The 27,059-nt window shown below is 32.5% G+C and overlaps 1 protein-coding gene across 15 annotated transcripts; it reads left to right on the top strand.

Moving 5' to 3' along the window:
• Nucleotides 1-5: 5 nt before the first annotated feature.
• On the top strand, nucleotides 6-26,483 carry LOC106662220 (C-Jun-amino-terminal kinase-interacting protein 4). Of its 15 annotated transcripts, XM_014386163.2 has the most exons (28): nucleotides 6-674; nucleotides 4,869-4,989; nucleotides 5,072-5,261; nucleotides 5,895-6,048; nucleotides 6,109-6,275; nucleotides 6,337-6,428; nucleotides 7,187-7,222; nucleotides 7,718-7,747; nucleotides 8,795-8,812; nucleotides 9,942-9,999; nucleotides 10,157-10,213; nucleotides 10,297-10,444; nucleotides 10,514-10,704; nucleotides 10,782-10,961; nucleotides 11,600-11,828; nucleotides 12,613-12,777; nucleotides 12,839-13,013; nucleotides 13,076-13,351; nucleotides 16,203-16,289; nucleotides 18,907-19,066; nucleotides 19,185-19,401; nucleotides 19,461-19,632; nucleotides 20,216-20,230; nucleotides 20,463-20,576; nucleotides 20,635-20,805; nucleotides 20,875-21,006; nucleotides 22,588-22,651; nucleotides 25,438-26,483. In XM_014386163.2, the coding sequence occupies exons 1-28, from the start codon at nucleotides 381-383 to the stop codon at nucleotides 25,439-25,441; spliced, it is 3,717 nt and encodes a 1,238-aa protein (XP_014241649.1). In that variant the 5' UTR covers nucleotides 6-380; the 3' UTR covers nucleotides 25,442-26,483. The 15 variants fall into 15 exon arrangements, with proteins under 15 accessions (XP_014241649.1, XP_014241733.1, XP_014241667.1 ...); XM_014386247.2 differs by lacking the exon at nucleotides 22,588-22,651 and having other exon boundaries at nucleotides 10,782-10,856; XM_014386181.2 differs by lacking the exon at nucleotides 20,216-20,230 and having other exon boundaries at nucleotides 7-674.
• Nucleotides 26,484-27,059: the final 576 nt, after the last annotated feature.

The raw sequence follows: 27,059 nt of genomic DNA, 5'->3' as shown, positions 1-27,059 counted from the left end.
ATTGTTTATTTGAAATATTATTTTCTAAAAACGTGTTCTATAAAACATTTTTCAGTATAATGCGCTCAACTACCTTGTTTATTGGTAGTTAATAAGCGGTTACTATGTTGAAAATATTTGGTTTTTTGTCTGAATAATATTGGCCAAAAATTTTAAAAAACGGCGGCAGAATAGAAATCGATTCACGACCTAATCACAGTCTGTTGGTACGACTTGACAGGTAAGTATGATAGGGGTGGCAGTGCTCCGCAGTCTAGTTTGCAAACTCGAAGATGGCAGAAGGGTAACGTCAACCATCCCTTTATTTCTTATAATTATGACCGTCCGGTAATTCTTCCGAGGAATACTTTTTGTCGAACCGGTGTCCAAGACTTCTCGAGATGGAGGAGGAGATCGTCTACGGGACCCACGAGGATTCCCACGTCGTCATGTCGGACAGGGTCCAGGCCCTGGCTGGTTCTATTTACCAAGAGTTGGAAAAGATGATAGAAAAATACGACGAGAACGTCGTCAAAGACCTGATGCCGCTAGTCGTCAACGTTCTCGAGTCCTTGGACCTTTCCTACTCGGAAAACCAAGAGCACCAGGTCGAACTGGAACTACTCAGGGAGGACAACGAACAGCTGGTGACACAGTACGAAAGGGAAAAACAATTAAGGAAAGCATCGGATCAAGTAAGTCTGCATTGATTTTCACCTGGAAATCAAACAAAAAACAAAGGATTTTAATTTCATATTTTTATCTTACGACTCGTGTTGACATCTTCAGCACACTCGCATCAATCGTGGAGAAAGGGTCGCGGATGAGTGGAAGACATGATTCATTGATAACGTCAAAGAACATGATTCATTGATAACCTTTGATTTGCTCCGTCAATATTTACAACTGTGAAATTCAGCTGAAACCTTTAAAACAACAAAGATTAAAAAAAAGAATCAAACTAGAATCTGAGTTATTTTAAGTCATGATACGTATTAATTTATTATTAAATAACCGTGGCGTATCAGCTTCATGAACCTATTTAAACAGAAGTACACTGCTAAGAACCCTCTCCATTAAAAGTTTATTCAATAAATAACATAATCAGTTAAATACTCAGTTTGACATAAAAATATAATCGATTTTGAAATTTGCTTTTTTGAATGAGTTCAAATTCAGTCTGTAGCGGCCTGAAAAAAATAAAAATTCAAGGACAGCCGAATGAACTACTTAAGCATACGTTATGCCCTGTTAAACAGCCATTGAGTTTTATATGATCAGTTTAATACCGAATGTATTGAATCAATTCTTTTTATCTACAGTCTTGGTTGTGAAAAAGTTAGTGTCACAAGCTGGATTCGAACCTATGATCTTTGGTTCAATATGCACCACTTGATCTATCGTGACTTCGATCCACTCGGACACCAACTGCCATTCTCAATGTACAAGCTTGCAAATTTTCCCTATTTTGTGTCATTTTTCAAATGTGTAATCAGGATTCAATTCTCAGCAATTTATGAAGTGGCCACGGGGAGCTGTTAGTGAAGTGATACTTCTTTACTTGTTGTATAATTAATCCATTTATGTTTAGTTGCCTAATTGACCATGTAAATTATTTCAATTAATTATTCTTTTTATGTAAGGTCTTGGTTCTTACTACTAACTTTTTCATCTCAACCAAGACCTTGCATAAAAAGAATAATTAATTGAAATAATATTGTCAATTAGACAACTAAACATAAATGGTTGTTTGTATTAAAACGGAAATATTAATAGGCTTTACACTCAGTAGGGCCTAAATAAAAGATCTTTAATAAATGAGTCTTTTTATATAATTGATTAGTTTCTTTTAAATGTGTGAAGTGAAGATTGGTCAGTGAAATTGAGTGAGCATCGGGTAAATGGTCATCGGATGAAGATTATTTGTCGGTGTGTGTATTACTGCGTCTGTTAAAAGCTTTTGTATTCATATTCTGCACATATAGCATACTGAATCCTAGTTCAACAAGAAACTTGATTAGTAGGCCTGGGTTCAGTGGTTGAATCTCTTCTGAATTTTACAAACGTTATTGATCACCTTGGTCTGCCTGTCTTGCTGTGTTGCTCTGTCAGACATATTAGCATTTTGTTATATTCAAGTAGCATGTGCAGGCATTAAGACACACTGAAGATGGTGAAAACCAACCCACTGAGGATAAATTGATCTTGATGGTCAGTAAGGACCAAATATCAGGTTCGTCACCTCGCAGAATGGAAATCTCACAACTTTATTGATGTTTTGTACATCCTGTCTGCTTTTGAACATTATATTATTATTTTTGATATCACTGCCCAATGGTAGGCTCCTATGTACAAGTTATTCTAAGACAGTATAACAAATGAAAATCTTGGAAAAGAAGAATGTGAATCAATAAAAATTCTCCTTTAGGTCAAATGCGGTTATGGATATACATTTTTGTCGTTTCCCATTATCCTGCTGGGTCTGACTATCCTTATTGTTACTATCTTTAGCAAAGAATATCAAAACAGCAAGGATGGGCAGTCTAGAACGATTGGAAACATTGGTTATAAAAATGATACAGTTTGATTTTATTCAACGAGTGAAGCGTCTTAAGGCGTCTATGCTCTCATCGCTGGAGAAGTCTCGATTTGAATGATGAAACGCTAAGTTGATGAAGAAGTTCGTTGAAGTGGCAGCTGAGCCGAAAATGATGTTTAGTTTCGGTACTATGTATATACTCTTTTTTAGATTGTTTGGACCCTTCTAGCCCAAGAATCACAGGCTGAATCACAGATTATTCCTGAAAGATTCTAATTTGCTGTATATTCCTTGTGAACTTTGAATCTAACCATATCCCAATTGCATTCCCTATTCAACATCTCAGACAACTCACATCTACCTTATTCATATTGAAAAATCATTAACAATTGAACAGGGAAGTTGTGCATATACGCCTGAAATGTATGACACTTCCTGGTGGCACTCTAGCATTACTTGAATAAGACCTAGATATAATTCAACAGCTGATTGAATATTGTCAAAGTATGAGTTATGTTGTAGTAATGGAAAGGATAGTAATTTTATGGCCTGCTGATAAAGCTAAATTAAATTTGTAAAGATACATTTTGTGTTCTTATATTCAGTACATTATTTAAAGAATTTGCCAGGGAGAGAATAAAAATTATGCCTGTTTCTATAATATACAAAAAAAAGAAGATTTTATTAATAAAAAATTTTTGTGTATTGAAATATATTTCAAAACATGAATTTCCTCAAGCAAGACCAATAAATATAACATGGAGCATAACAGAAAGAAAAGAAACATTCATTTTTCTCGATAAAATTATCTCAATAGAAAGTCAGGAACCAACAAGGAAGATTGTATCTATCGATGGCAATTTGTACGCTTTACATTGCGATTATTCCATTGACAAAATCTTTATCAAAGTTTACAAAGCTAATTAAATCCAATCAAAAGATATTGAGCTAGGACATAAATAGTCAAATGTGTAAGTGAAAGAACATATCTGGGTTTTTTTATGAAAATTTTTTTTTAATGCTTACAAGATCGAAAATAACATTTTTATTGGTAGTTATTCAGTAGGTAAGTTTGATGTTTTTTCAATAATTGAATAAAAACAATTAGAGTTTTTTTAATTTACTTTTTTGTTGGTAGGAACCTTTTATTTATTTATTTTTTTTTAAATATAAATAAATTGTATTTTACATTTATTGATTATATAAATTACTTGTTAACATATACAGCTAAATATAGAAGTTGCGGCTTGGCTTCATAAAGGGATTTGTTACTGAATAAATACCATTATTTCTATATTTCAGTGCCCTGTTTTCAATTTTTTCTTCATGCTTTAATACTCAAAACCTTATAATTCTTGAAATTTAAGGAATAAATGAACTTACAGTATAAAAACTTTTTAACGTTAAACTGGAAATATTATATTCTCAATAATCTGTTAAAATGTCAATTTAAAAAATTCCTTGTATCATTTTAATTTCATTAATAATTAAATTATAAAACAACTATAACTAAATAAGAGGAAAATGACCTATTCAATTTAATTACAAGTTGCATTACGTGTCTGCTGATTTTCTATTAATTTGTTTTTAAAATTTTACAACACCTATTTTATTTCACTATGATATTATTTTTTGAATCATGTTTCTGCTGGTATAGTGAGAATTATCCACTTTTTGACTCTCCAGGGCCACTGTTTGCATATTTGCCCTTGTACAATAGATTATATTCTAATAGAATGATTTGTCAACCATTTGGTTAATTTCAGTCTTCAATAGAAAGCTTATTAACTTCAAATAAATAAATACAACTAATTTTTACATGGAGAAACTATCACAATTTTGCAGTTGATATGTTCATCTATAGAAGAGGGTGATTTGTTAATAAACAAACTTAATTTTAACGGACCAATTTTATCATTTATTTGGTTTTTGCTGTTCATAAACTTTACTGTTTAGTAGTTAAAATACCAGTTATTATACCTTTAATTAGAATTTTTATTATATTATTACAATGAATGCTGACATTTCTTTTTGACAAAGCTTATTCAATGCAAAAGACAAAAATGATCATGATCTCAAATGAAAAGCAAATTTCAGAGGATAAATAAAGTTTAATATTTTATTAGAAAATAAATTTTTATTTGAATACATAATTTGAATACATAATTATTTCAATCAGTTTTATAAAAATAACATTCAACTTTTCATTTCAACCAAGACCTTACATAAAAAGAATAATTAAATTCAACTTATAGTTCAATAACAAAGAATGGGTTTACAATTAATTTATATTAACTATTTTTTTTGTTAAATTTAATGTATAATTCTAACAATATTGTTATATTTTTAGAAACTTTTGGAGGTGGAGGATCTTATCGAAGCAGAGAGGAAAGAAAAGGGAAGTAAAATTGAAAGCCTCGAGTCAATCGTTCGAATGTTAGAGCTCAAGGCAAAAAACTCTTCAGATCATGGTAATAACAGACATTCCACACTATTACCCTCATTTCTTTTAGTTTTTTTAAAAATAATTAAATTGTTAATACTCCTCTGTAGTTTATCGGTTGGAAGAAAAGGAGCAGGAGATGAAGAAGGAATATTCAAAATTACACGAACGGTACACAGAGTTGTTCAAGACTCACATGGACCACCTAGAAAGGACTAAAATACTCATGGGGACTGGAGACAGGATGGACGGACAGACAAGGCAGCGTATGCCCACTCTCCCGTTCTCTCATATGAACAGGTACGAACTCTTTCCCATTCTGAAAAGTTTAATTGTGTGATTTCTTCTCGATGTCTGAGGAGTGATGAACCTGTAGGTCATTTAGGGTAGTCTATCTTATACTTAATGGCATTCTGTATCAGCAAGAAACGTAAAGGGGGCGAGTTCACATTTGAAAACTTAAAGAAATATGCCTTATATGGTAAAGTAAAAGAGGGTACAATAAGCAGATAAATTTAAATAATTCCTGTCAAATAGGAGGGTTTATTGTCCAACAAGGAGTTTGTGGATGATGGGTTGGAGGGTTGGAACCTTTACTATAAATTTTTTTTTACAATTACAAGAATTTCCCTAATCTAAGATAAGAATCAGAAGATTGGAAAATTGAGTAGCCCAAAAACAAGAGGTATCCTTCAGATTTGTAACTAGACGGTGATTACAAGAAACAAGGACTGATGAAAAAAAAAAAAAAAAATAGAGGAGTCATGACCCACATCTAAGATAAGCGCCAATAGATGACGATCCTTAATTAATTAAGAATCTGGCTTTATATAGTTTTATATATTTTATATTACTTAGAAATGTTCCAATTCTTAAATATTCTTTTTGTATCATAATCGAATACATTTTTACAATTTTTTTTCTTGTTGATAGATCATCTGGGCCAGTTTCATTTGGTTTCCAATCATTAGAAAACAATACCATGCCAAGCATCGTACGAGGTGCAGGAAGTCCGGGTGAATTCCCAACAATACCCTCCTCACCACCGGAGAGCAACCACTCTACTGCTAGTCTTAGGAATGAATTAGTAAGTGAAAGACGAAGCCTACTCAATAATCATCTATTAAAAAAAAAACTTAAATTTTAGGAAGTAATCGAAAATACAGAAGACGATACCTCATTACGAGAAGTATCAGAAAAAGGCTGGTCAGAAGCATTAAGTCCCGGATCGAAAGACCCTTCGCCCGATAGTTCGGAGGAGTGTCCGCCCCCGCCTGTGATAACCACACCAGTCGGAAGGAGTACAACAAAAAAGTAAATATTCTATTTCACTTAATCGAAATATTAAAAAAAAATTAATTTGTGTTTTTTACAGAGAACAGAGAAGTGCAAACACTCTCTATCAGGAGCTTAGTTTCCAAGACGCAGAAGCTTTAGGCGAAATGGACGAAGGTGCTGACATCACAGGTATTGTTTCAAGTTCTTTTATTTTGCGATGTCGTTTCAAAGCTGAACTTTTTAATTTACCAAAATATAATTTCAAATGTCAAAAGGGCTGGAAAAAAATATTGAATTTAATTCGAATATTTCCTGTTGCTCTGAAAATATAATTACTTGAATCTACCCCACAATAGATTTGATTAAAAATGACTTTTTTACCATTTATCCTATTCATTGTAAATCACATTAGTTAATGAAAAATAATCCATTGTTATTCGTTGACTTATTTATATACATTTTAAAGGTTTTTTTTTGTGGTTAAACAAATTTGTTGGAATATCTAGAATTGGTGTGGTGCAATGTTGGAATTTGTTGCTTATTTCTGTGCAGCTGAATTGGCCCGAATAAGTCCATTATTTGTTTTGAAATTCACCATTACACTTGTTTAAAAAAAATGCCAAGAGATATTTAATTGTTTTACACAGGTGAACACTGCAAAGCTTAAATTTAGTTAAGATAAAAGTGTAAAAATCCAGTTGGGAGTCTGGTATTTGCATGACATATTTTTATATAATATTTTTATTATATAAAACTCTAATTATGTGTTGTAAGTGATACATAATTAAATTGACCAAACATATAAACTTTGTATTTTCACATGTTTTCACAGAATTAATTAATTTTTATAATCAAATTTGATGTATTTTTTATTTTTTCATTCCTTCAAACTTTGTATATTGTTTTAAAAGCTTATGATATTTAAATAAAAAAAATGACTTGTGCAGGCGGATGGGTCCACCCAGGAGAATATGCATCATCTGGTCTGTACTCAAGCTTAAATCCAATTTTCTTTACTTCCAATTTTTTATTTTATTTTTGCACTAACTTTTATTTATTTCAAATGCTTTTTTAACAATCTTCATGCACCTGGCTTTATTTAATTTAGTCAATCCCTTGTGTAAATAGCTGAGTAAAATTGGTGTGTGCGTAGGGTTAGGGTTTTAAAATAAAATTTGCTTTGCTTGCTTAAAGGCAATAATTACTAATGTTGCAATTAAATTTAATATAATTATTTGTTAATCTACAAATTTAATGATTTAAAAAGTAATTTACATAGCACAGTAAATATAGGTCTAGAATAAAACAGTTTTTTTTAAACATAAAAGTAAAATTTGTTTTAAGACAACTTTTTCACGTCAATATTTTTACATAATGAATAGATGCTTTTCAGTCATAATTTATGGTATGTTTTATAGCTTGATAAATAGATCCCTTATGCATCTATTTTGTTGCATGTGTTATCCTGAAAATACCAGACTCAGAAAGCGAGCTAGATAATACTTCCGGTATGCACTTTCTTTTATTTATATTTCTTTTCATATAGTTTTTTTTTTTTTTTTCAAAGTTGCATGCAAGCTACTATAAGTAATTTTATTATTTTGCATGGAATAAAATGCTTTGTTCTCTCTTTTTAAAAAAAAAGTAATATAATATAAAAAGAAAACAAACAAGAAAGTACAAATATTTTTCTTTGCCTGGACAAGTTAAAATGTTCCTATAATGTCTAATAATTTATAATTTTACAAACTGTCCTATAATGTAAGATTTTTATTAGTTTATTTTATTTAAATTGGCCAAAATGATTGTACTTTTCCTTGTTTTAAACGATGAATAATGCAAATTTAGCGTCACCACACACTACAGACTTTTAAAACTATAAAAAAATTGTATCTCAAACAATCCATGACTAATTTTAAAAGAAAAAAAATATGTGCCCTTGAAGAGTATGCCATGAATGAACAGTTCTAACTTTTTAGTTAGAAGGCAATCGGGCAGCTTATTCACTGTTCAGTCAGGTATGTATCATCTTTAAGACTTAATATTATTTATAATCAACCGCCTAAACAGTCAGCCTAACAGTCTGTCGTGTGCGGTGGGTCTTAATGTGAATATTCACTATTTCTTGCAAAATTAGTTATAAAAAAAAACTTTCAGCAGATGCATCTTTTATTTTATAGTTTTAACAACTTAACTATACATGCTTAATATTTTATTAATAAATACATTAGTGCCAAGATTTTTAACAAAATCTAAAACTGATAAAAGTAAACTCAGTGCTACAGGAAGAGGTAAAACGTCTTCTTTTTTTTGTAAATAAATTAATTTCTTTACTGTTGATAGTGAACGTAAAGATTTACAGAACAGTTTCATTTCATTAATAATCTGTATATATTTATTAACTTCCTGTAAGCCAATTTGATCCAATATGAAAAACATTAAAAACCGATCAAATTGGCTTAAAATGTATGCAAAATTTGCCTTTTATTAATTCTTACTAACTGAGGCTAATATTTTCTTTATATGTGTCTGCTTCATCATGTGGTGATCAACAGTTAATGACAATTTTTTTGGTAAGCCATTTTTGTATTCATAAATCTATATCCCGATTTATTAAGTTTTTATTTGTTATATTTTTTAATTGTTTAATTAATATTAAAACATTTTAAAAAGTGCATTACATACAAAATAAATAAACAAAATTATATTTTATTTGAAAAGTTTTTATTGGAAAATTTTATTGCTTAATATTTTGTGCTAATTTATTTTGGAAATAGTTCTGTTTATTGATCTTATTTTACTTATTCAACAATTTTTACATTTATTTGAAAACTAATTATTAAATAAGAAGTTAATATTTAAATTATTAAACAAAATAGCACATGTAGTTCTTGTTATATTCTGTAAAAATATACATTCATTTTCAAACATCCTTTTAATAATTATTTATTGAGTATATTATTACAGGACATTTACAGATATCTTTTCTTCCTTGTCAACATTTAAAGCGCCAGTGGACCCACCCTCACCCTCACCCTCATGCCACAGCAGTCCCCGGGATGGTCGGGATCATCTTCCAGTAACAGTACCGCTTTTCTCATGCATTTAACGCATTTTTGACCGCTTTGTTCTGGAATGAAACCCTGAACACATTAGTCCATGAGATTTTTTCAAGTGAAATTTTTTAAAATTTTTATTAAGGCTAAATTATCCTCAGCGTAGATCCAATTTTTGCAATTAGTATCATCTAGTAATTATAATCCGCAGTATTGTATTTTATATGAGATTTTTTTGATCTTATTCCTAAGTCACGTGATCACAATCCCTACAATCTTTATCTCAGGTGGGTCACCGAGGTGGGGCTGCTTGGCGCCAGGAGAAGAACATTTAAAAAATCAGCCCCTCATGCCTCCATGGAACCACTAACATTTTTGGAAAAATTGGTACATTTGTTGTTGCGGAAACAAACAAAGATCATGCTTGTGTTCATTTACACCCTAAAAATGTTAAGAAATCAAAAATCTCATTTTGGCCGAAGGTGAGGTATTCAGAGGGTCCCATGGCGCTTTAAGTGGCAATGAAATATGAATTAACATTTTACTAATAATACTTTTGCACCCTTTAACATGAAATGGATAAACAAATTCTATTTATTAATAATTTGAAGTTCTTATTTTAAAACTATTATTTGATATTTTGCAGGAATGGGCAAAGAAGTAGAAAATTTAATTATGGAGAACAATGAACTTCTTGCTACAAAGTAAGAATAAATAAAAGCAAATTAGATTGTTGTTGTTAAATTATGTTTAATTTATTATTTGTTGTGTATTTGCTCTGCTGGAATTGTAAAATGCTGTGCAAAATTATGACTATAACATCACACCCGTGACTAACTGCTTAAAAACTAATTTTTTCAGGAATGCTCTTAACATTGTGAAAGATGATCTCATTATTAAAGTTGATGAACTTACCAGGTATTGTGTGCCAATTACTGTGTTGAGAAAAAAAATTCGTTTTGTACTATAAAAAAAAAAACCTGAAACAAATTTGTGTTTAGTGAACAAGAAATTCTACGTGAAGAGAAAAAATTGTTAAAAACGGAAAATGCTCAACTTCAGCAACGGTTAGCTGAAAAGGAAGAGGAATTGAAGAGAGTTAAAGAAGAAGCGGAAAAGCAAGCTAAATCTAATAAATCGGATGATGAGGTGTGAAATTCAGCCTAAATTTCCATCTTTAATTTCTTTATATAATTTATACTTTTGGGTTTCTTTAAGGAGGATGTTCCGATGGCGCAGAGAAAGAGGTTCACGAGGGTCGAAATGGCAAGAGTACTTATGGAAAGAAATCAATACAAAGAGAGATTCATGGAACTTCAAGAAGCAGTCCGGTTCACTGAAATGATGAGAGCGTCGCGAAACAATGAAACCGACCTTGACAAAAAGAGCAAACAGAGTGTCTGGAAGTTGTAAGTTAACATTAATTACTGCAATCCAGGTTTTAAAATTTACCCTTCTAATAATGCGAATTGTTGTTTTAAAATAGCTTCAGCAGTCTTTTTAGCAGTAATGACCGAGAAATAGTTACTGCGAGAAATCATCACTCCACAATTGGTTTAAGGTATAATAAACCCACTCGACACATAAGCCCTGCATTAGACACAATGAGGAAAAAATCTCTTCACGAAAGGAAAAGAGGCCTTGAGTTATCCGACTCAGGGGAATTGTTAGTATTTGTACAGTTTTAACTTTTTTATTGATTATTATTTTGGCTTTTTTCTATTCTTTTTATTTTAAATTTTGAGGAATGTTGCATTTTTTTTACAAAAATTTTTAAAATATTTCTGCCTTCGTGAATGCTTTTATCCTTTTCTTTCGACTTATATTTTGATTTGATTTTTATTTCTAAATATTTTGGAGTCCAGCATTCTCATTCTACACTGAATCAGAAATTTTTTATTTTATATATACTTTCTTTTTCATTAAGGAGGAGGAATATTAAATTTTTAACATTTCTGATTATGGTTGCAGGATTGAGAAGGCGGGGACTTGAAACTTTTGCGGTTTTTCTTCTCATCGAATCGAGGCCAGCAATGAGACTAATTTGAGACAATACTTTTCGTCCATATATCAATTTGTGAATACTAGTTTGTTGTTGTTTGTGTTAATTTTTAACACAAAGTTAAGACACGAAAAAAAAGTTAACCAAATTCGAATGTTTGCCAAATTTTTATTTAAATAAATCGTTTTTATTTAATGGTCTTTAGTTGTTGGCCCCGAATCCTTAAAACATGGCATCTTCGTTACGATATAAATTTTTTTCTTTTGTTTATCTGAATTTTGCCCTTGAAAAAAATTGTGCAGAAATTTTGAGAAGATACAAGCAAAGAGAGCAGGCGAACGTAGAGAACAATTGAGGTCTGTACAAGCCCATGTGCGCAAGGACGACGGTAGGCTTCACGCGTACGGATGGTCCCTTCCCGCTAAAAGTGGAACAACACCACCCAAACCTCAAAACACGGGAACGCCACAAGTTCCAGTCCCGGTCCCAGTATACTGTCGTCCTCTAATGGAAAAAGAAGACGGAATGAAGGTTTGCCCATAGCTTGAAAATATATACTTTTTCATGACTAGTGGATCAAAAAATATAAAACTTTGCTTCCAATTGCTAGAATTTTAATTTTAATAAATTTCATAATTCTTTTATTTTTTCCAATAAAAAAAAAAATCACAAAAATAGCTACATAGTAATGGGCATGTGTAGTATTTTATCTTGTAGCAAAATGTTCCAATAATAAATAATTAATAGTGGTGATAAAAATGAAATAAGGTTTGCCTATAGCTTGAATTTTTTTTTTTTTTTTTTTTTTTAATTGCTGTATCAAAGAATGATAAAAAAAACTTAGCTTCATCTAGCTTGAATAGGTGGCACTACATAAATTTACAAAAAAAAAAAAAAAAAAAGAATAATAGCAGTGTTTCTAGGATATGGTGTGCTCCTTGCTCATCACGGGTTGTATGGAACTTACGAATTTTTTGAGCACTGTACAATTTTAATGACAGCAAATGTATTTTAGTTTCGTGTAAATAAACAAGATTAAAATCAATTAAATTTGATTAAATCGGTTTTATTGTGCAAGCCACCAGAGACTGGCTGTGATCATGGATTTTTTTTAAATCACTAACAGTTATATTTTTCCAAATTAGACAAAAATTGAACTATGTTATGTACAAGTCCATTAGTAAAAAAAATTTCAATTTTCAAATTTTATTTTTTTAGTATTACTTATTAAAATAGTTGTTATATATGTTCATTTTAAAAGTAAGAATAATACTGTAAGTGTTCTGCAGTTATTATTTATTATTTTTATATTCAGGTTTGGTGTGCAACTGGAGTCAACCTTGCAGGTGGGCGTACTCAGGATGGTGGTGAAATCGTTGGTGCTAGTGTATTTTACAGTAAATCCCTTAACAACGAGTGTGAAACTACCAAAGATGAACCAATTTCAAGCCCGGTGGAACAGTTAGAAAAAGACATAGAAGTAATTTATTTAAACTTAAAAATATTCTTTACACATTTTTTAATTTTTATTGATTTTCCAGGAAGGTGAAAGGCAGAGGAAAGAAAGCCAAGAACAACTGTCTTCCCTAGTTTGGATCTGTACGAGTGCCAGGTCCAATAGTCACGTCACTGTGATAGAAGCTAATAACCCTGCTGATATACTTTTAGCATTTAGAGTTTGCCAGTCTTATATCCTTTGTATAGCTAGTGTACCTGGTAAGTTTTTTTTATTCAAGTTTTTTTTTTTTTTTTTCATAAACTTGAATATCTTATTTTAGGGGCCTGCGAGGGTGATTATCCATCCGAGGATGAACCACAGGATGTGAGAACCAGTGAACCCGATTCTCCAAAGGAAGAGAATTGCGAAGATATCGAAAAAGAAAATGAAGGGGAAGAGGAGAAGAAAAAAGAAACAGAACAAGCTGGAATCGGAAAAATAACATTCGTGAGTTGCGCTACAGGTAGCGAAGACGCTTCTACCCTCCCTCCAGCCGAGCCGCCGAATGAAACGGCTCATTCAGACAACATCGAACCAATCGACACCAACGCAAATGGTAAGTCAAAAATTGAATTACGTATAATTCTGTGTTATAGTATGCAAGTGAAAAAACATTAGATTTTTGTAAAACATTGCAAGTTTAATTATTATCGATTAATTATTGTTATAAGTGAAATTTTGTTTGATTATGGTTTTGGTATTTGTACATATTGGAAGCTCTAACCCAAATTCCCCAGCTGTTGTAAGCTTAGTTTGCTTGTTATTAGCATTAATGGTTCAGGAATTGTATGTATTTTTTGTATACTTGTAAATTAATGGAGCTTTTGCCATCTCTCTTCAGGTATTGAGTTTATTTATAAAACTTTCATATATTTAAATGAATCAATTTTGTAAAATAATCCTTTAAATAATTTGATTGGTATAAAAACATGATTAAATTATATTTAATTAATTAAAAAAAAAGATTATTCAGAAATTGTGAGGTGCGGTCTGGTGTGGTGTGATGTAGGTTTCAGAAAAACATTTTCTTTATCGTGCGTTATTTCGATCTTTATTGAGATCATCTTCTGGGCCTGGGATTTATAAACATTGTTTAAATTTTACATATACATTTAGGATGTGAAAAAATTAATTTATACAGTGAAAAAAAAATTATTTATTTATTTTTTTTTTAAATATTTTTTTGCATTGTATAAATTCACTTTTTTCCACATCCTACATGTTTTTGTTAAATTTAAACAATGTTTGTAAATCCCAGGTCCTGAAGATGATCTCAATAAAGATCGAAACGTTGGCACGATAAAGAAAATGTTTTTCTGAAACGTACATCACACCAGACCACATCTCACAATTTCTGAATAATCATCGACTAACAGTCACTTTAAAAAACCTGAAATATGAACACATTTTTGACAGTTAACATATAAACAACATAAAACAGATTTTTTTTAGAATTATTTTCAAACAATAGTAGAGTTCCGGTAGTACGGACTAATTAGGGCTGTCCTGAGATTAATCACCACACATTAAAAAAAAAACCTGAAATATGAACACATTTTTGATAGTTAACATATAAACAACATAAAACAGATTTTTTTAAGAATTATTTTCAAACAGTAGTAGAGTTCCGGTAGTCCGGACTAATTAGGGCTGAGTCATGAGATTAGCCAAATAAATGCAATAATGCGGAAGCAAGCAGTAAAACCAGTCTGATTTATTAACATGTTCAGCGCGGGGCGGCGAATCAGCCGTTATTGACCTGTACTGGACCTTTCTTATTCTCTCTTTTTACCCATTCCCCAATTGGCAAATTTATAGCTTTTTTTGAAAAATTATTTCTTTTCAACTGGTCTTTCCTCTGTTGGTGTTATTTATTGTAAGGAACAGACAGATGTTATTGAAATGAAAGACATAAGTATTTTACAAATACAGTCAACTCTTGTTAATTCAAAATTTGATAATTCAAATTTTATGATTTACCATAATAATACGAACTCCTCAGCAGGTCACTTTGGTAATCGAAATAATTCTGTGTATTTTGATACGCTCTGTATTACAAAATATTTTTTGTAACAGGGGGATGCTATCAGTCAAAATGGATCCACTTCCCCTCTTTATTATTCGAACTTATTCTTTGTAATAATCCTCCAAATTTATACAATTTGTTTGTCCTTATAGCTTAAAGTTTCATTGAATTTTCTCAAGTTTGTTATGTTCGGTTAGTATTTTGACAATTGCTCTCAGCATTGGTCACTGGAAAATCATTTAAACAAAGGACGCTGGGCAAAATTGAAACAAAAACCACTTCACAATTTTTTTTAGCAATGCTCAATTTTACAGTTGATCTATTAACGCTTGTTCATTATTTTTATGATGTTTTATACATGTACAGTTTAATTAAGTACTTGGAAAAATGCACATCAACTCTTAACATTTTTTCCTTTCCTCTTGATAATTCGAACATAATTCAAATTATTTTTGTGCTCACTTGAATTTCGAATTATCGAAGCGACTGTACATTTATTGGGTATTGAAACAAATTTTTATATTTAGATAATCAATAAAAATGGGCATTTTTCTGGTTTTATATAAAACGAGTATTAATAAAAACAGAGGGGGGGTATTGGTAGCCACAATGGTTTAGACGTTGACACGGCGCTCATCACTGTAAGGTAAAGGTCCCTGGTTCGAATCCAGCGGCCCTGCATTCGAACCCGACATACTTACAAATGGGCTTTTTTTCAAAAACACCAGCACCCTGAGGGTTTATATTACCTCTGGTGTTGTCCAAAAAAAAAAACAAAAAAACATGCTCATGTTGTGCAGGGCGAGTCAGTTTTGTTGTTAGTTTGGTTAGTTAACCAACATTTCTCTAAAGTGCAATCATATAGAATTCTGTTGTTTTCAAACATCGGAAAATTGGATCCTTGTGGGGAAGAAAAACGTGCAATAAGGTCTCAATCTGAGGTCCTTGCTTTTCTGAATTGCTTGAGTGGCCCCTCATTACTGTGACTGTTTTCTCAGATTTTTCTTCTTATCACAGAGTTAGCGTTTGTCTTACTCTATCCAGTTTAATAAATATACTTTTTTAAGATAACTTTCTAACAACTCATCACAAAATGACTTTAGTTTAATTGATCAACTAAGTAATTTGTTCTACTTGTAACTAAACTAAAAATTAAACCATTTTTGTTTCTAGTGCTTATCTGTGTGGAAAAATAGACATTTCTTTATATATAATAGCTTATTTGTCATGTGTTTAATGATATACTGGGTCAAGACTCGTTCGATATTAAGTCAGTGTGATGAATATCGTAATTTTTTAAATATTGTTAAACACATGACAAGTATGCTTTGTTTTACAACCATTTAGGTATATAAGTGTTGTGAGTGTATGTTATCTATAGAATTACCTGGCACGCCACTGCAGAGAAGGCTAGTCAAGGAATACAAGGAGGGTTTGCTCAAGGATGGTGTTATGCCAACACCTACAGGTAATTTCTGCTCACAGTTTTAACCATTCTCTCTTGCATGGTTGTATGAATATTTTTATTGAACATACACATACACACACACACTCACCCACACACATATACATATATATTCAAAATTTTCTTGCTAATTGAAAAAAAATTTACTCACGGTATAGTTTGAAAATAACGAACAATGTAGCTATATTATTCTAATAGGTCTTATTGAATTTAAACAAAATATTGTTCGCTAATTGTTAGTAATATTTTATATAATAATCATCACACAAAACTTTCTAAAATGATTTCTATTACCATTAATAGAAGTTAGTACTTTTGTATGAAATATTTGACACTTTTTTGCCATTGAATGGTTTTTTATTCTATTTAAATTTTATGATATAAAAGTAAATATGAACATGTTGCAAATTGATTTGCAAAATCACGTGTATCTGTTTGTTGGGCATGATCCTTCGCCTGCTATTAGCAATTGCTTATGCGTTGTCTTGAGCATGATGCTGAGTCTAAAGTTGATCTTTTATAGCCGATGGATGCTTTACGGCTTCTTTATGTAAGTAGTTGTTAATCACAGAAAACATTTTAAGTATGCATATAATATAGATAATATTGAGATATAGATGATATGGCAGGTTTTACAATATTAATATAGCCATGACAATTGTAATTTCTGTATTCATATTACATATTTATGTGGAGTTCCAGTTTTTATTTCTTAATATAATTGTATAAAAAATTTAATAGAGATGTTCAGTTTGTCCTTTCAATATTAAGATAATTCAAGTGTTCTGAATGTAATATTTGTTTAGCTTATTTGACTTTTTTTTTCAAATTTAAACCAGTACCTCGATCATTTCTGATCATTGTGGTCTGCCTGTCTTGCTGGTTTTGGCTCTTTTGTCAGTTCACTGTTTTTGGTTGTTGGCCTGTGTGTATTTTATACATTTGTCAAATGTACTGTAAAGGGGTAAGCACCAGCAAGAATAGGCAAACAAGTCTGATAAAACTTTTGTTTAAAAAATGTTTGGAATGACGTCTTGGAAAAGAAATTGTTGCATTAAACCTAAACCATTTATTTCAATTATTTAATAAAAGCATCTTGAGAGAAAATATATATATTATAAAATATATCTATATTCAAAAAAATTTCTAATTGGGCTCTTTGTCGATGAAACTCCCATTCGCATATTTTCTCCGCTTCACGGAAAAATTATGAACCATGGACAGGTAACAAAACCCCTAACCTTTACTTTTTATAGATGATGGTTCTACTCTTTGTTGTTTACAACTAGTTACAACATAGTTGGTAAACAACAAATTTTGTGAGTAGAACCATCATTTACAAAAATTGAATCTACATCACTCTCCTTTCTCACTCTACCTTTATTATTTCTATTCACCTTAACCTTAACTAACCTAATCCATCCCTAACTGGGGACCTAAGCTGATCCATCTCTAACCCTACCTAACCTAAACCATCCCTTACTTCACCTAATCTGATCCATCCCTAACCCTACCTAACCTAAACGATCCCCAATTTCACCTTATCTGATCCAACTCTAACCCTACTTAACCTAAACCATCCCTAATTTCACCTAATTTGATCCATCCCTAACCCTACCTAACCTAAACCATCACTAATTTCACCTGATCCAATCCATCTGTAACCCTACCTAACCTAAACCATCCCTAATTTCACCTAATCTGATCCAACTCTAACCCTACCTAACCTAAACCATCCCTAATTTCACCTAATCTGATCCAACTCTTACCCTACCTAACCTAAACCATCACTAATTTCACCTAATCTGATCCATCCCTAACCCTACCTAACCTAAACGATCCCTAATTTCACCTAATCTAATCCAACTCTAACCCTACCTAACCTAAACCATCCCTAATTCCACCTAATCTAATCCATCTCTAACTCTCCCTAACCCTACCTAACCTAAACCGCCTTAATTCCACTTAAGCTCATCTACCTGTAACCCTACCTAACCTAAACCATCCCTAATTCCACCTAAGCTGATCTATCTCTAACCCTACCTAACCTAAACCATCCCTAATTCCACCTAAGCTGATCCAACTCTAACCCTACCTAACTCATGCCTAATTTCACCTGATCCGATCCATCCCTAACCCTGCCTAACCTAAACCATCCCTAATTCCACCTAATCTGATCCAACTCTAACCCTACCTGACCCATCCCTGACTCTTCCTAACCTAATGCATCCCTAACCCTCTTTAACCTGGTCCATCTCTAACCCTATCTTATGTAATTCATCTCTCACCCAGCCTAACACAAACCTTAAATGTAACCCTACGTAACATAACACAAACCATCTCAGCCCAAGCGCACTCTCCAATAACTTAAAATCAATGACACAAAAATGTTTGTCTGAAAAATGTGTGATCCAGCCCAAAAACAACCACATTAGAATAAGGATAAAATAACCCAAAATGCCTGGCAATGAATATTAGTTTTTGTTCTCGTGTAAATTATTGAAATCATTTTTCTCAAATTGTTAGGCATGTTAACAAGTGGATTATTATAATCTATATTTTATTAATTAACAAGTTTTTTTTTCTATCAGTTAGTAATTCATTAAATTTTTAATTTCAGTAAATGATTTAGCCAATGAAGAGCTAGAAAAGGCGAGCAGTATTTTGCCAACAATGTGGCTCGGGGCTCAGAACGGTTGCATATTTGTTCATTCTGCTGTGTCAAATTGGAAAAAGTGCCTCCACTCGATCAAATTGAAAGATGCTGTACTAAGTATAGTGTAAGTTTCTTTAAACCACATTTATATGATAAGAAGACTGATTTAAAAGATTATAAGTATAATAAAACTCAAATTATAATTTAAAAAAAAAATTAAAAACTATCTCATTGTTTTCCAGTCATGTGCGAGGTAGAGTTTTGTGTTCCGTCGCTGATTGCACAGTCGCAATATTTAGACGAGGCAGTGACGGCCAGTGGGATCTCAACCATTACCACATAGTTCATCTCGGCCCACCTCAGCAATCCATGCGATGCCTGTTAGTAGTGCACAACAAAGTATGGTGTGGCTACAAAAATAAAATACTCGTGCTTGATCCACAATCGATGGCTGTTCAGGTACTAAAAACATAAAAAAGTCCCTGTGTATAAATTTTCTAATACTTTTTACATTTTAGAAAACTCTCGACGTCCATCCGAGGAAAGAAAGCCATGTAAAGTTAATGGCATGGGTCGGTGATGGTGTCTGGGTGTCTATCAGATTAGACTCGACACTCCGGCTTTACCACGCCCATACATACGAGCACCTACAGGATGTTGATATAGAACCCTACGTCAGCAAAATGCTAGGTCTGTATATTAGCTTTAACATAGAGAGCTATCTCATGATCCTCCTTTCATTTTAAACGCGAATTAACTCCCGACACTCATATAAAAGCAGCATGAGCACTTTTTGTTTTAGCATTGCCTTTGATGTTTTCAGCTAAAAAATATGATAATTTAACAAATGATAGTAGATTTGCTCTTTTCTGGAGAATCATATTGTTTTAATATGATTAGTTTAATTTAAAAAAAAAATTTTTTTAAAAGTAATTTTATGTAAATAGAGGCGATGGAACAAATTGGTTGCCAAAACGTCTATTTTACTATCATTTTCTTGGGGTTAACATGGTTTTAAAAACATTCCCTGCATAAAATAACACATCATTCTGATTTCAATCACCCCCCTGAGATTTTTCATTAATTATGTATTAACATTGTGGCATGATAGGTGTATGTCGTTAATTTGATTTGAAACGGTTACATCGACTGTTTGTTAATATTTTATTTTATATAGAAAACTAGGCATTCTATTATTTATCCTCACATTACTTCTTTTTTTTATATCTGTTTGCTACTATTTGCTGTGGATGTGCTTCGCTTACCCACGTAGCAGTCATACCCTCAGGTACATTATTAGTAATTCATAACATAAAAGATGCTTTTTTCCTTTATACTCCGCATGTTTTTTTTTATCATGAAAAAATGTTACTGTCTCTGTACTGTCTAATCATTAACGATGCTTGTTCAATTAATACTTAATACGAGCATGGAGCCAGATTTTGATCTGATTTTCTTTTTTTATCTGTATATTATATCGTTTAATGTATAAATATTTCGTTTATTTAATTAAAAAACAGGAGCTGGAAAATTGGGGTTTTCTTTTGTCAGAATCACCGCGCTCTTAATATCATGTTCAAGGCTTTGGATTGGAACCGGGAATGGAGTTATTATTTCAGTTCCATTATCGGAAAGTAAGTATTAATTAAATAAAATTTCAGTATTCACCGGTAAATTTTAACGATTTTTTAGGTGGTACTGTCAATCCAAATAAAGTACCTGGAGCGGTAGTGAATGTTTTTGCAGATCCAGCCACGTCGCATTTAACTCCTGCCAGTTTCGTTCCTTACTGTTCGATGCAACATGCCCAGTTGTCTTTCCACGGTCATAGAGATTCCGTCAAATTCTTTGTTGCAGTTCCCGGTCCGTTTTTGTTGAAATAAAATCCAAATATATTTCCGTTAATCGTTTCTAAGCGTAATCTGCCCCTAGGTTGTGGAGGAATGTCTGCAGCGACGGCGACAAATACAACATCCCCGATAATTAATAACAACAATGAAAACGATAAACCGCAGTCTATGCTTGTGATGTCCGGCGGTGAGGGATACATCGATTTCAGAGTTGGTAAGTACCAATTGTACTTTGGAGTAATGCTTAGCTGGTTTTTCTTTTTTGCACCAGTTTGTTTTTGGAAACTACTTTTTTTCTGCTTACAAAAATTTGTGTCGTTCTTAGTTGCATGTTTTAACACCTGTAAGCTCAAATATTCAAGAAAAAAAGAGGAAAGATTAACTCAATTCCAGTATAAAACAAAATAAATCAAACCTTTCAAAAATTTTATTCAACTATTTTTTTTAGTGTAAATGTTTATCTTAATAATTTGTTATATGTTAATCATCAGGTAATTTATTCATTGGCAAGAAGAACAGTTGGTTTTTAAAAGAATATCCTCGGGATTAATTAAATATTTAATTAACTTTGATTTGTTAAGATTTGTAAGGGAGCATCAGTCACTCGATTTGTCACTGGTATGGTTATAGGCTTGAATCTCTTCTGCCTTGGAATTTCTAGCCTCTTGTAATAAACAATTCTGAATTAAACAATTTTCGATCTTAAAAACTAAACTTGATTTTTTGATTTTGAACATTTGAACAAACTCGTCAGTAATATTTGAGCTTTTATGAGGTCTGGTGTTAGATATTGTGTTGCTGTTTAGTTTGTGAAATTTAGAAATTAGAAAAAAAAACCAAAAAAATGCTAGCGAAGTTCAAGAAATCATCGGGGATGGTTAATTTTAATAACCTGGTCAGCTTATTGTCTTGATGAGATTTTTCCATGTCGTCTCCATGATGAACCTGAAATTTAGTTGTTTCCGATTATTTTGGTCTGCCTAATTCTACCTGGACACACAAAATGCCAAAAAAAAAAATCCGACTTAACACCCATCAAGGATAGGTAGACCAAAATGATTGGTAATGATCAAATTTCAGAGCTACTCTTAACAGAAAGATTCATTCATAAGCTTTTAAAAGACCCCACACTAATATAATAATGATAGCAATAAAATGGAATAAAAAGTAAATGTACCGCTACAAATGCCTTCATGACAAACGCATCTAAGCAAATTTAACATAAATGGGTTGACCAATTACAGTTTTGATCACTCAGTACCAACAGTCAGAAGTAGAAATGATGAAGGTTAGGGTGAGTATGTAGATTCACTTTTTGTAAATGATGTTTCTACTCAGAGATTTGTTGTTTACAACGATCCGGATTTCGAGCATTAAACACTCGACATCAGGTTGAAGAAGATAAAAAAAAGTCTCTTGAAACAAATTGTAAGAGTGAACCTGCTGATCAACCACCAACGCAACGTTCCAATAATACACTGAGGATAGAACAATAATGATACAATTTAAAAAAAATATAATAGATCTCTTAAATATGCTTTCTATCTAATTATTGTACAGTTAATAATAAATTTTATGAAACGAAACGGTTTCCAATGGGGTCTCGTAATTCTTTCAACCTGATGAGCGTTTAATGCTTGAAATCTGGATTGTTGTAAACAACAAATCTGTGAGTAGAAGCATCATTTTAAAAAAGCGAACAGTCAAAAAGGTGAGCTGTTATATAAAGAGCTAATGGATTATATTGAGGTAAGTGGTGTAGTAGTGTTTTTGAGTTTGTCATCGTGTTTTCCAGTTGACGATGGAGAGGAACCTAAGGATGGAGCCTCTCATCTAATAGTGTGGCAGTTGCTCCTTCGGTATGTCATGTTTTATGTGTTACTTCAATTGCATATTTCACTTTCTTTTTGTAAGCTTTTGTGTGCATGTGAATTCTTTTTTGTCTATTTTTTCTTTAAATGTCAATTGGGTTCCTTTGTACTTTTTGTACTATTCATGTTTGATGTCTTCTAAATAGTCCGTATGGATTTCTTACATTTTGCTGTACATAATTTGATGTCTATCCTGTCAATAAAACCCCCAACCCATCCTCCCCTACAGACTACCGTCCCATTTCCATCCTCTCAAACCTGTCCAAGCCCCTAGAAAGATTAGTCCTCCAGGCACCTTGAACAGTCCCATCTTCTCAACCCCCTCCAATCTGGCTTCCGCCAAGGTTTTTCCACCCATTCAGCACTAATAAAAATTACCAGTGACCTCCACTTAGCAATGGACCAACAGAAAGTTACTATACTTGTCCTTCCTGATTTTTCTAAAGCCTTCGATTCTGTCCGTCACTCTTCTGTCCTCTCTAAACTTGAATCTTTTTCCTTCTCCGCTAGCACCATCCGTTGGTTCCTCTCCTACCTTACCAATCGCCACCAAGCTGTCTCCCTTCCCAATGGCTTTACCTCCTCCTTCCTCCCTCTAAAATCTGGGCTGCCTCAAGGCTCTAGCATCTCTCCTATCGTTTTTTCCATTTATATCAATGATCTGCCCGACTCCATCCAGTCCTGTAACTATCACCTATATGCCGATGACTCCCAAATATACATATCCTTCCACCCTTCCGATCTTCACTCGGCCACTCTCAAGATCCAAAAGACCTAAACTCCATCAATAAATGGGCCCATAAAAATTCCCTAGTCCTCAACCCGTCCAAATCCACTGCCATAATTATCGGGTCCAGGCGACTCCTCAATTCCCTCCCCAGCATCCCACCTCTCATGCTAAATAACCATCCCATCCCTTTCTGCTCTTCGGTTAAAAACCTAGGAGTCATCTTTGACCAAAACCTTTCCTGGCGTTCTCACATTTCCCAAATTTCCCGCCATTCCATTGCCTCCCTCAGCCTGTTTCGTCGGTCCTGGCTTTTCTTACCTACCCGCAAACTCCTTGTATCTTCCCTTATATTTCCCTTCTTTGATTATAGCTGTTTAGCATACGGTGGTCTCTCGGAGGGGGAGAACGCGCTATTGAAGTGTATTATGAATTGTTGCATAAGATTTGTGTACGGCACCCCAGGGGGATCCCAGGTGTCGGGGTTGTATTTCCAACTTTCCTGGCTATTCCCCTCCTTCCGTGTACAGTATTTCCTAAGTTGCTTTCTTTTCCAGTCCATCCACACTCGTCGTCCTCCTTACATCATCCAATCCCTCCAATTCAACTCCTCACATCTCACTCGTAAAACCCGCTCATCCCCAATCGACCTTATCCTTCCGCAACATACAACCCATACCTTCGAAAGATCCTTTCTGATCCGAGCCCCTAAACTCTGGAACTCCCTTCCCCTACCTATTCGTCACGCTGCCTCCTTCTCCTCATTTAAATCCCATCTTTATAATCACCTCCTCTCCCTCCAAGCAGAGACCTCACGTTAACATTTGTTATTTTTGTTTAATATTCTCGTAATTTTTTTTTTCTGTCCTGCCTTATTGGTATACATTGTGCCAAGATTTCTATTTTTTTTTTTAAACTTTTAACTTCATAGAAGGAACTTCCTTTATTTAGTTCATGTAAATTATTCTTAGGGGATCGAAGTCACGATAGCTCAAGTGGTAGAGTAGCAGCGTATCAAGCCGAAAGTCATGGGTTCAAATCCCGCTCGTGACACTGACTTTTTTATCTCAACTTAAAACCTTAATTAATTGAATGATATTAATTGGTCAAGCGGAGCACGAAAAATAGTGAATTCAGTATAATTGCAATCTGCCATTTTATGGCCGAATGTTCAATTCTGTCTTGATTTCTGTGATACCTTGGCCTCTTTTTCGAGAGCTCACTTTATTACTATTTTTAACATCAGTATTTACGGGGTTCTAGCTCAGTATGCAAGTCATGGCAATACGAATATAAGTCGACCCAGAATTTTTTTCCCATGGTCTCTGGTGTCTTTAGTCAACGTTTCTTCCACTGCAGTCTAAAAGATGTACTGTTTAAATAGTGGCTTTTCTTTATTACCTCAGAAATTGCACTAACAAGGCCGTTTGGTCTATTTAAGGAAACACCTCTTCACAAGGGGTATGATGAGAACCTAAGAAAAACAAGTGCTTGCTCTTCTGCAAAAAGAGAAGCAAAAAAAGAAGAAAACACGGTCGAAGTGTTGGTTCATCTGTTATTGAACAAAATAAAATTAAAATTCAAAACTTCAATGGCCTGACCCCTCGGCCATTGCAGTCCCATAAAATGACAGTATCTACTGGATAAATTTAAATTTTGTTATTAGCTTGAAGGTATTTTTAGTTCTTGGAATGGAACATAACATTTTTCTATTTATCTGTCTTAACTGTCTTATTGTCATTATTGTTTCATGGACATAATGAACAAATTGTAATAATCAGTCTGTTTTTCATTCTAGCCCTTCACTCTGTTTTCCTTGATATTCTCAATTCTTAAACTTTTACTGTTATTAATTGCCATTCAAAAACAATATTTCTTTTTCTCTTATCCTAAACCTAATCTGAGTGCAAAATTTAATTTAATCAAACATGGCATGGCTAACCAATGCATTATTTTCTTCACAAATACTAATACAGGTTTTGGGCACTAGTTGTATTGTGTTTTTAATTTTTATTTGTGATTTATTATCTAGTGGTGGTATTTTCAGGTGATGACGATGATGATGATACCTCTGTCGAAAAGAAAAGTGATCCGTGTTATCTTATAGTGTGGCAGGTGACGCCTCCAAACAATTAATCGACAGCAAGTTTTTATTTTACTTTTATATGTAATTTTTAATATTCAACTTTAATATACTTAATGATTGGTTTTAACGTATTCACAATTGAGAGTATATTGCAATGATGAAAAATTATTTAATTGTTAAATGATTGTGTCAAGATGTAAGCGGATAAAATTATGGGCCCCTCTCACATTTTTTTTAATGTTTAAATTACCCAATATGAAAGATTAATGAGGGATTGCTTATTGAATATGCTGACCAGGGTGAATTTTTAGGTCAAAGCTCAAACGAAGAATTATTGGCAAAGTTAATAACATTTGGTGTAAAATTATATTTAAAAAAAAGTAATGAATGTTATTTTGAGATTGTTACCTTTGTATGATAAAAATTTATATGTGCTTTTCTTGAGCAAGCATTAAATAAGCAAAAAATTATCAGTTGAAATTATAGTGACTATATAAATAAATAAAAAGAACAATGATACAATTACAGTTACAAATTAAACAAGTGAGATTTTCAAAGCTAAAAATAGAAAATAAAGTAGTTAATTAAACAAGATTAATATTTTTGTAGAAAGATTGAATGTGCAATCTAGTTCATTAAATGGTTTTTGTTAGAAATCAAATTACATAAATTATAATTGTTATAATAATTTAATGTTATAATAATTTCAGGATTGTTTGGCGATTTGTTATCGTAAATATAAGCTTGTGATATTTATATTTATATGTTACATATATATGTTAATAACTAATTTTAATAAGATTAATTTATTGGGTTTTGTTTTAACTTGTAGAGTGCACAGTCTGTAAATATTCAGTTGCATTTTTTCGCCTGGTGAGTAACAAAAATTATTACGTTGTTAAATGACTTAATTTGTACATTTGTAGATGAATGTTATAAGTAGGGATATGTAAATTCCCAGGAAGGGAAGCATTTTTATTTATATACATTTTTATTGAAAAACTTTATTTGCATATTTTATTTATTTAGCATGCGATATTTGATTATTTTACCAAAGACTTTTCTCCTTTGAAGTAAACAATTAATTTATAAATTAACAAATACGGTGTTAAATTTTTCTTTTTTATTGTCTCCCTTGTTTTATAAAATTGTCGAGGAAGAATTCCTTTAAGAAATTTCTCCTTTACCCTTCCCTACTTTTAATTTATTGCCTAATTTTTATTTTTAGGTCTTAGTAATTATTTGACCCTGGTGAGCCAGATCTAACCTAATAGCTAGAGGTAGAATTAGAAACTCTGATGACAGAACATAGAGTTTGCAGCCATTCTAAGTTACCGAAAAAAAAACTTAGCAAAGTTTAAAAATGAAGTTAAAATTCATGGAAAAACCTTCAAACTCAATAGTTACTAGTGCTTATTGTTTGAATTAAAGCGCAGTATGGCAGCTGAATTTTGCTCTGCATTCAGTGACGAAACATAATTGAGATAATGTTGATGAGACATAAGTTGGATTTCATTAGGACCATGTCAGACATTTGTTACGTAACATCATTGTCAAGCAGCGCTACCGTACTGCACCTACAA

The sequence above is a fragment of the Cimex lectularius genome, unplaced genomic scaffold (assembly GCF_000648675.2).
Source record: "Cimex lectularius strain Harlan isolate CLEC.00 unplaced genomic scaffold, Clec_2.1 scaffold220, whole genome shotgun sequence".
Lineage (NCBI taxonomy): Eukaryota > Metazoa > Arthropoda > Insecta > Hemiptera > Cimicidae > Cimex > Cimex lectularius.
Note: the sequence above shows the minus strand (reverse complement) of the source record. Positions and strands in the feature narration are given on the sequence as shown.

Bases quoted from the DNA above. Each gene is read 5' to 3' on its own strand.
- LOC106662220 (XM_014386118.2), top strand. From the start codon at position 381: ATGGAGGAGGAGATCGTCTACGGGACCCACGAGGATTCCCACGTCGTC. The intron at 5,262-5,894 runs GTACGAACTCTT...TCTTGTTGATAG, and splicing joins CCGTTCTCTCATATGAACAG to ATCATCTGGGCCAGTTTCAT. The intron at 13,352-16,202 runs GTAAGTCAAAAA...TGTTATCTATAG, and splicing joins AATCGACACCAACGCAAATG to AATTACCTGGCACGCCACTG.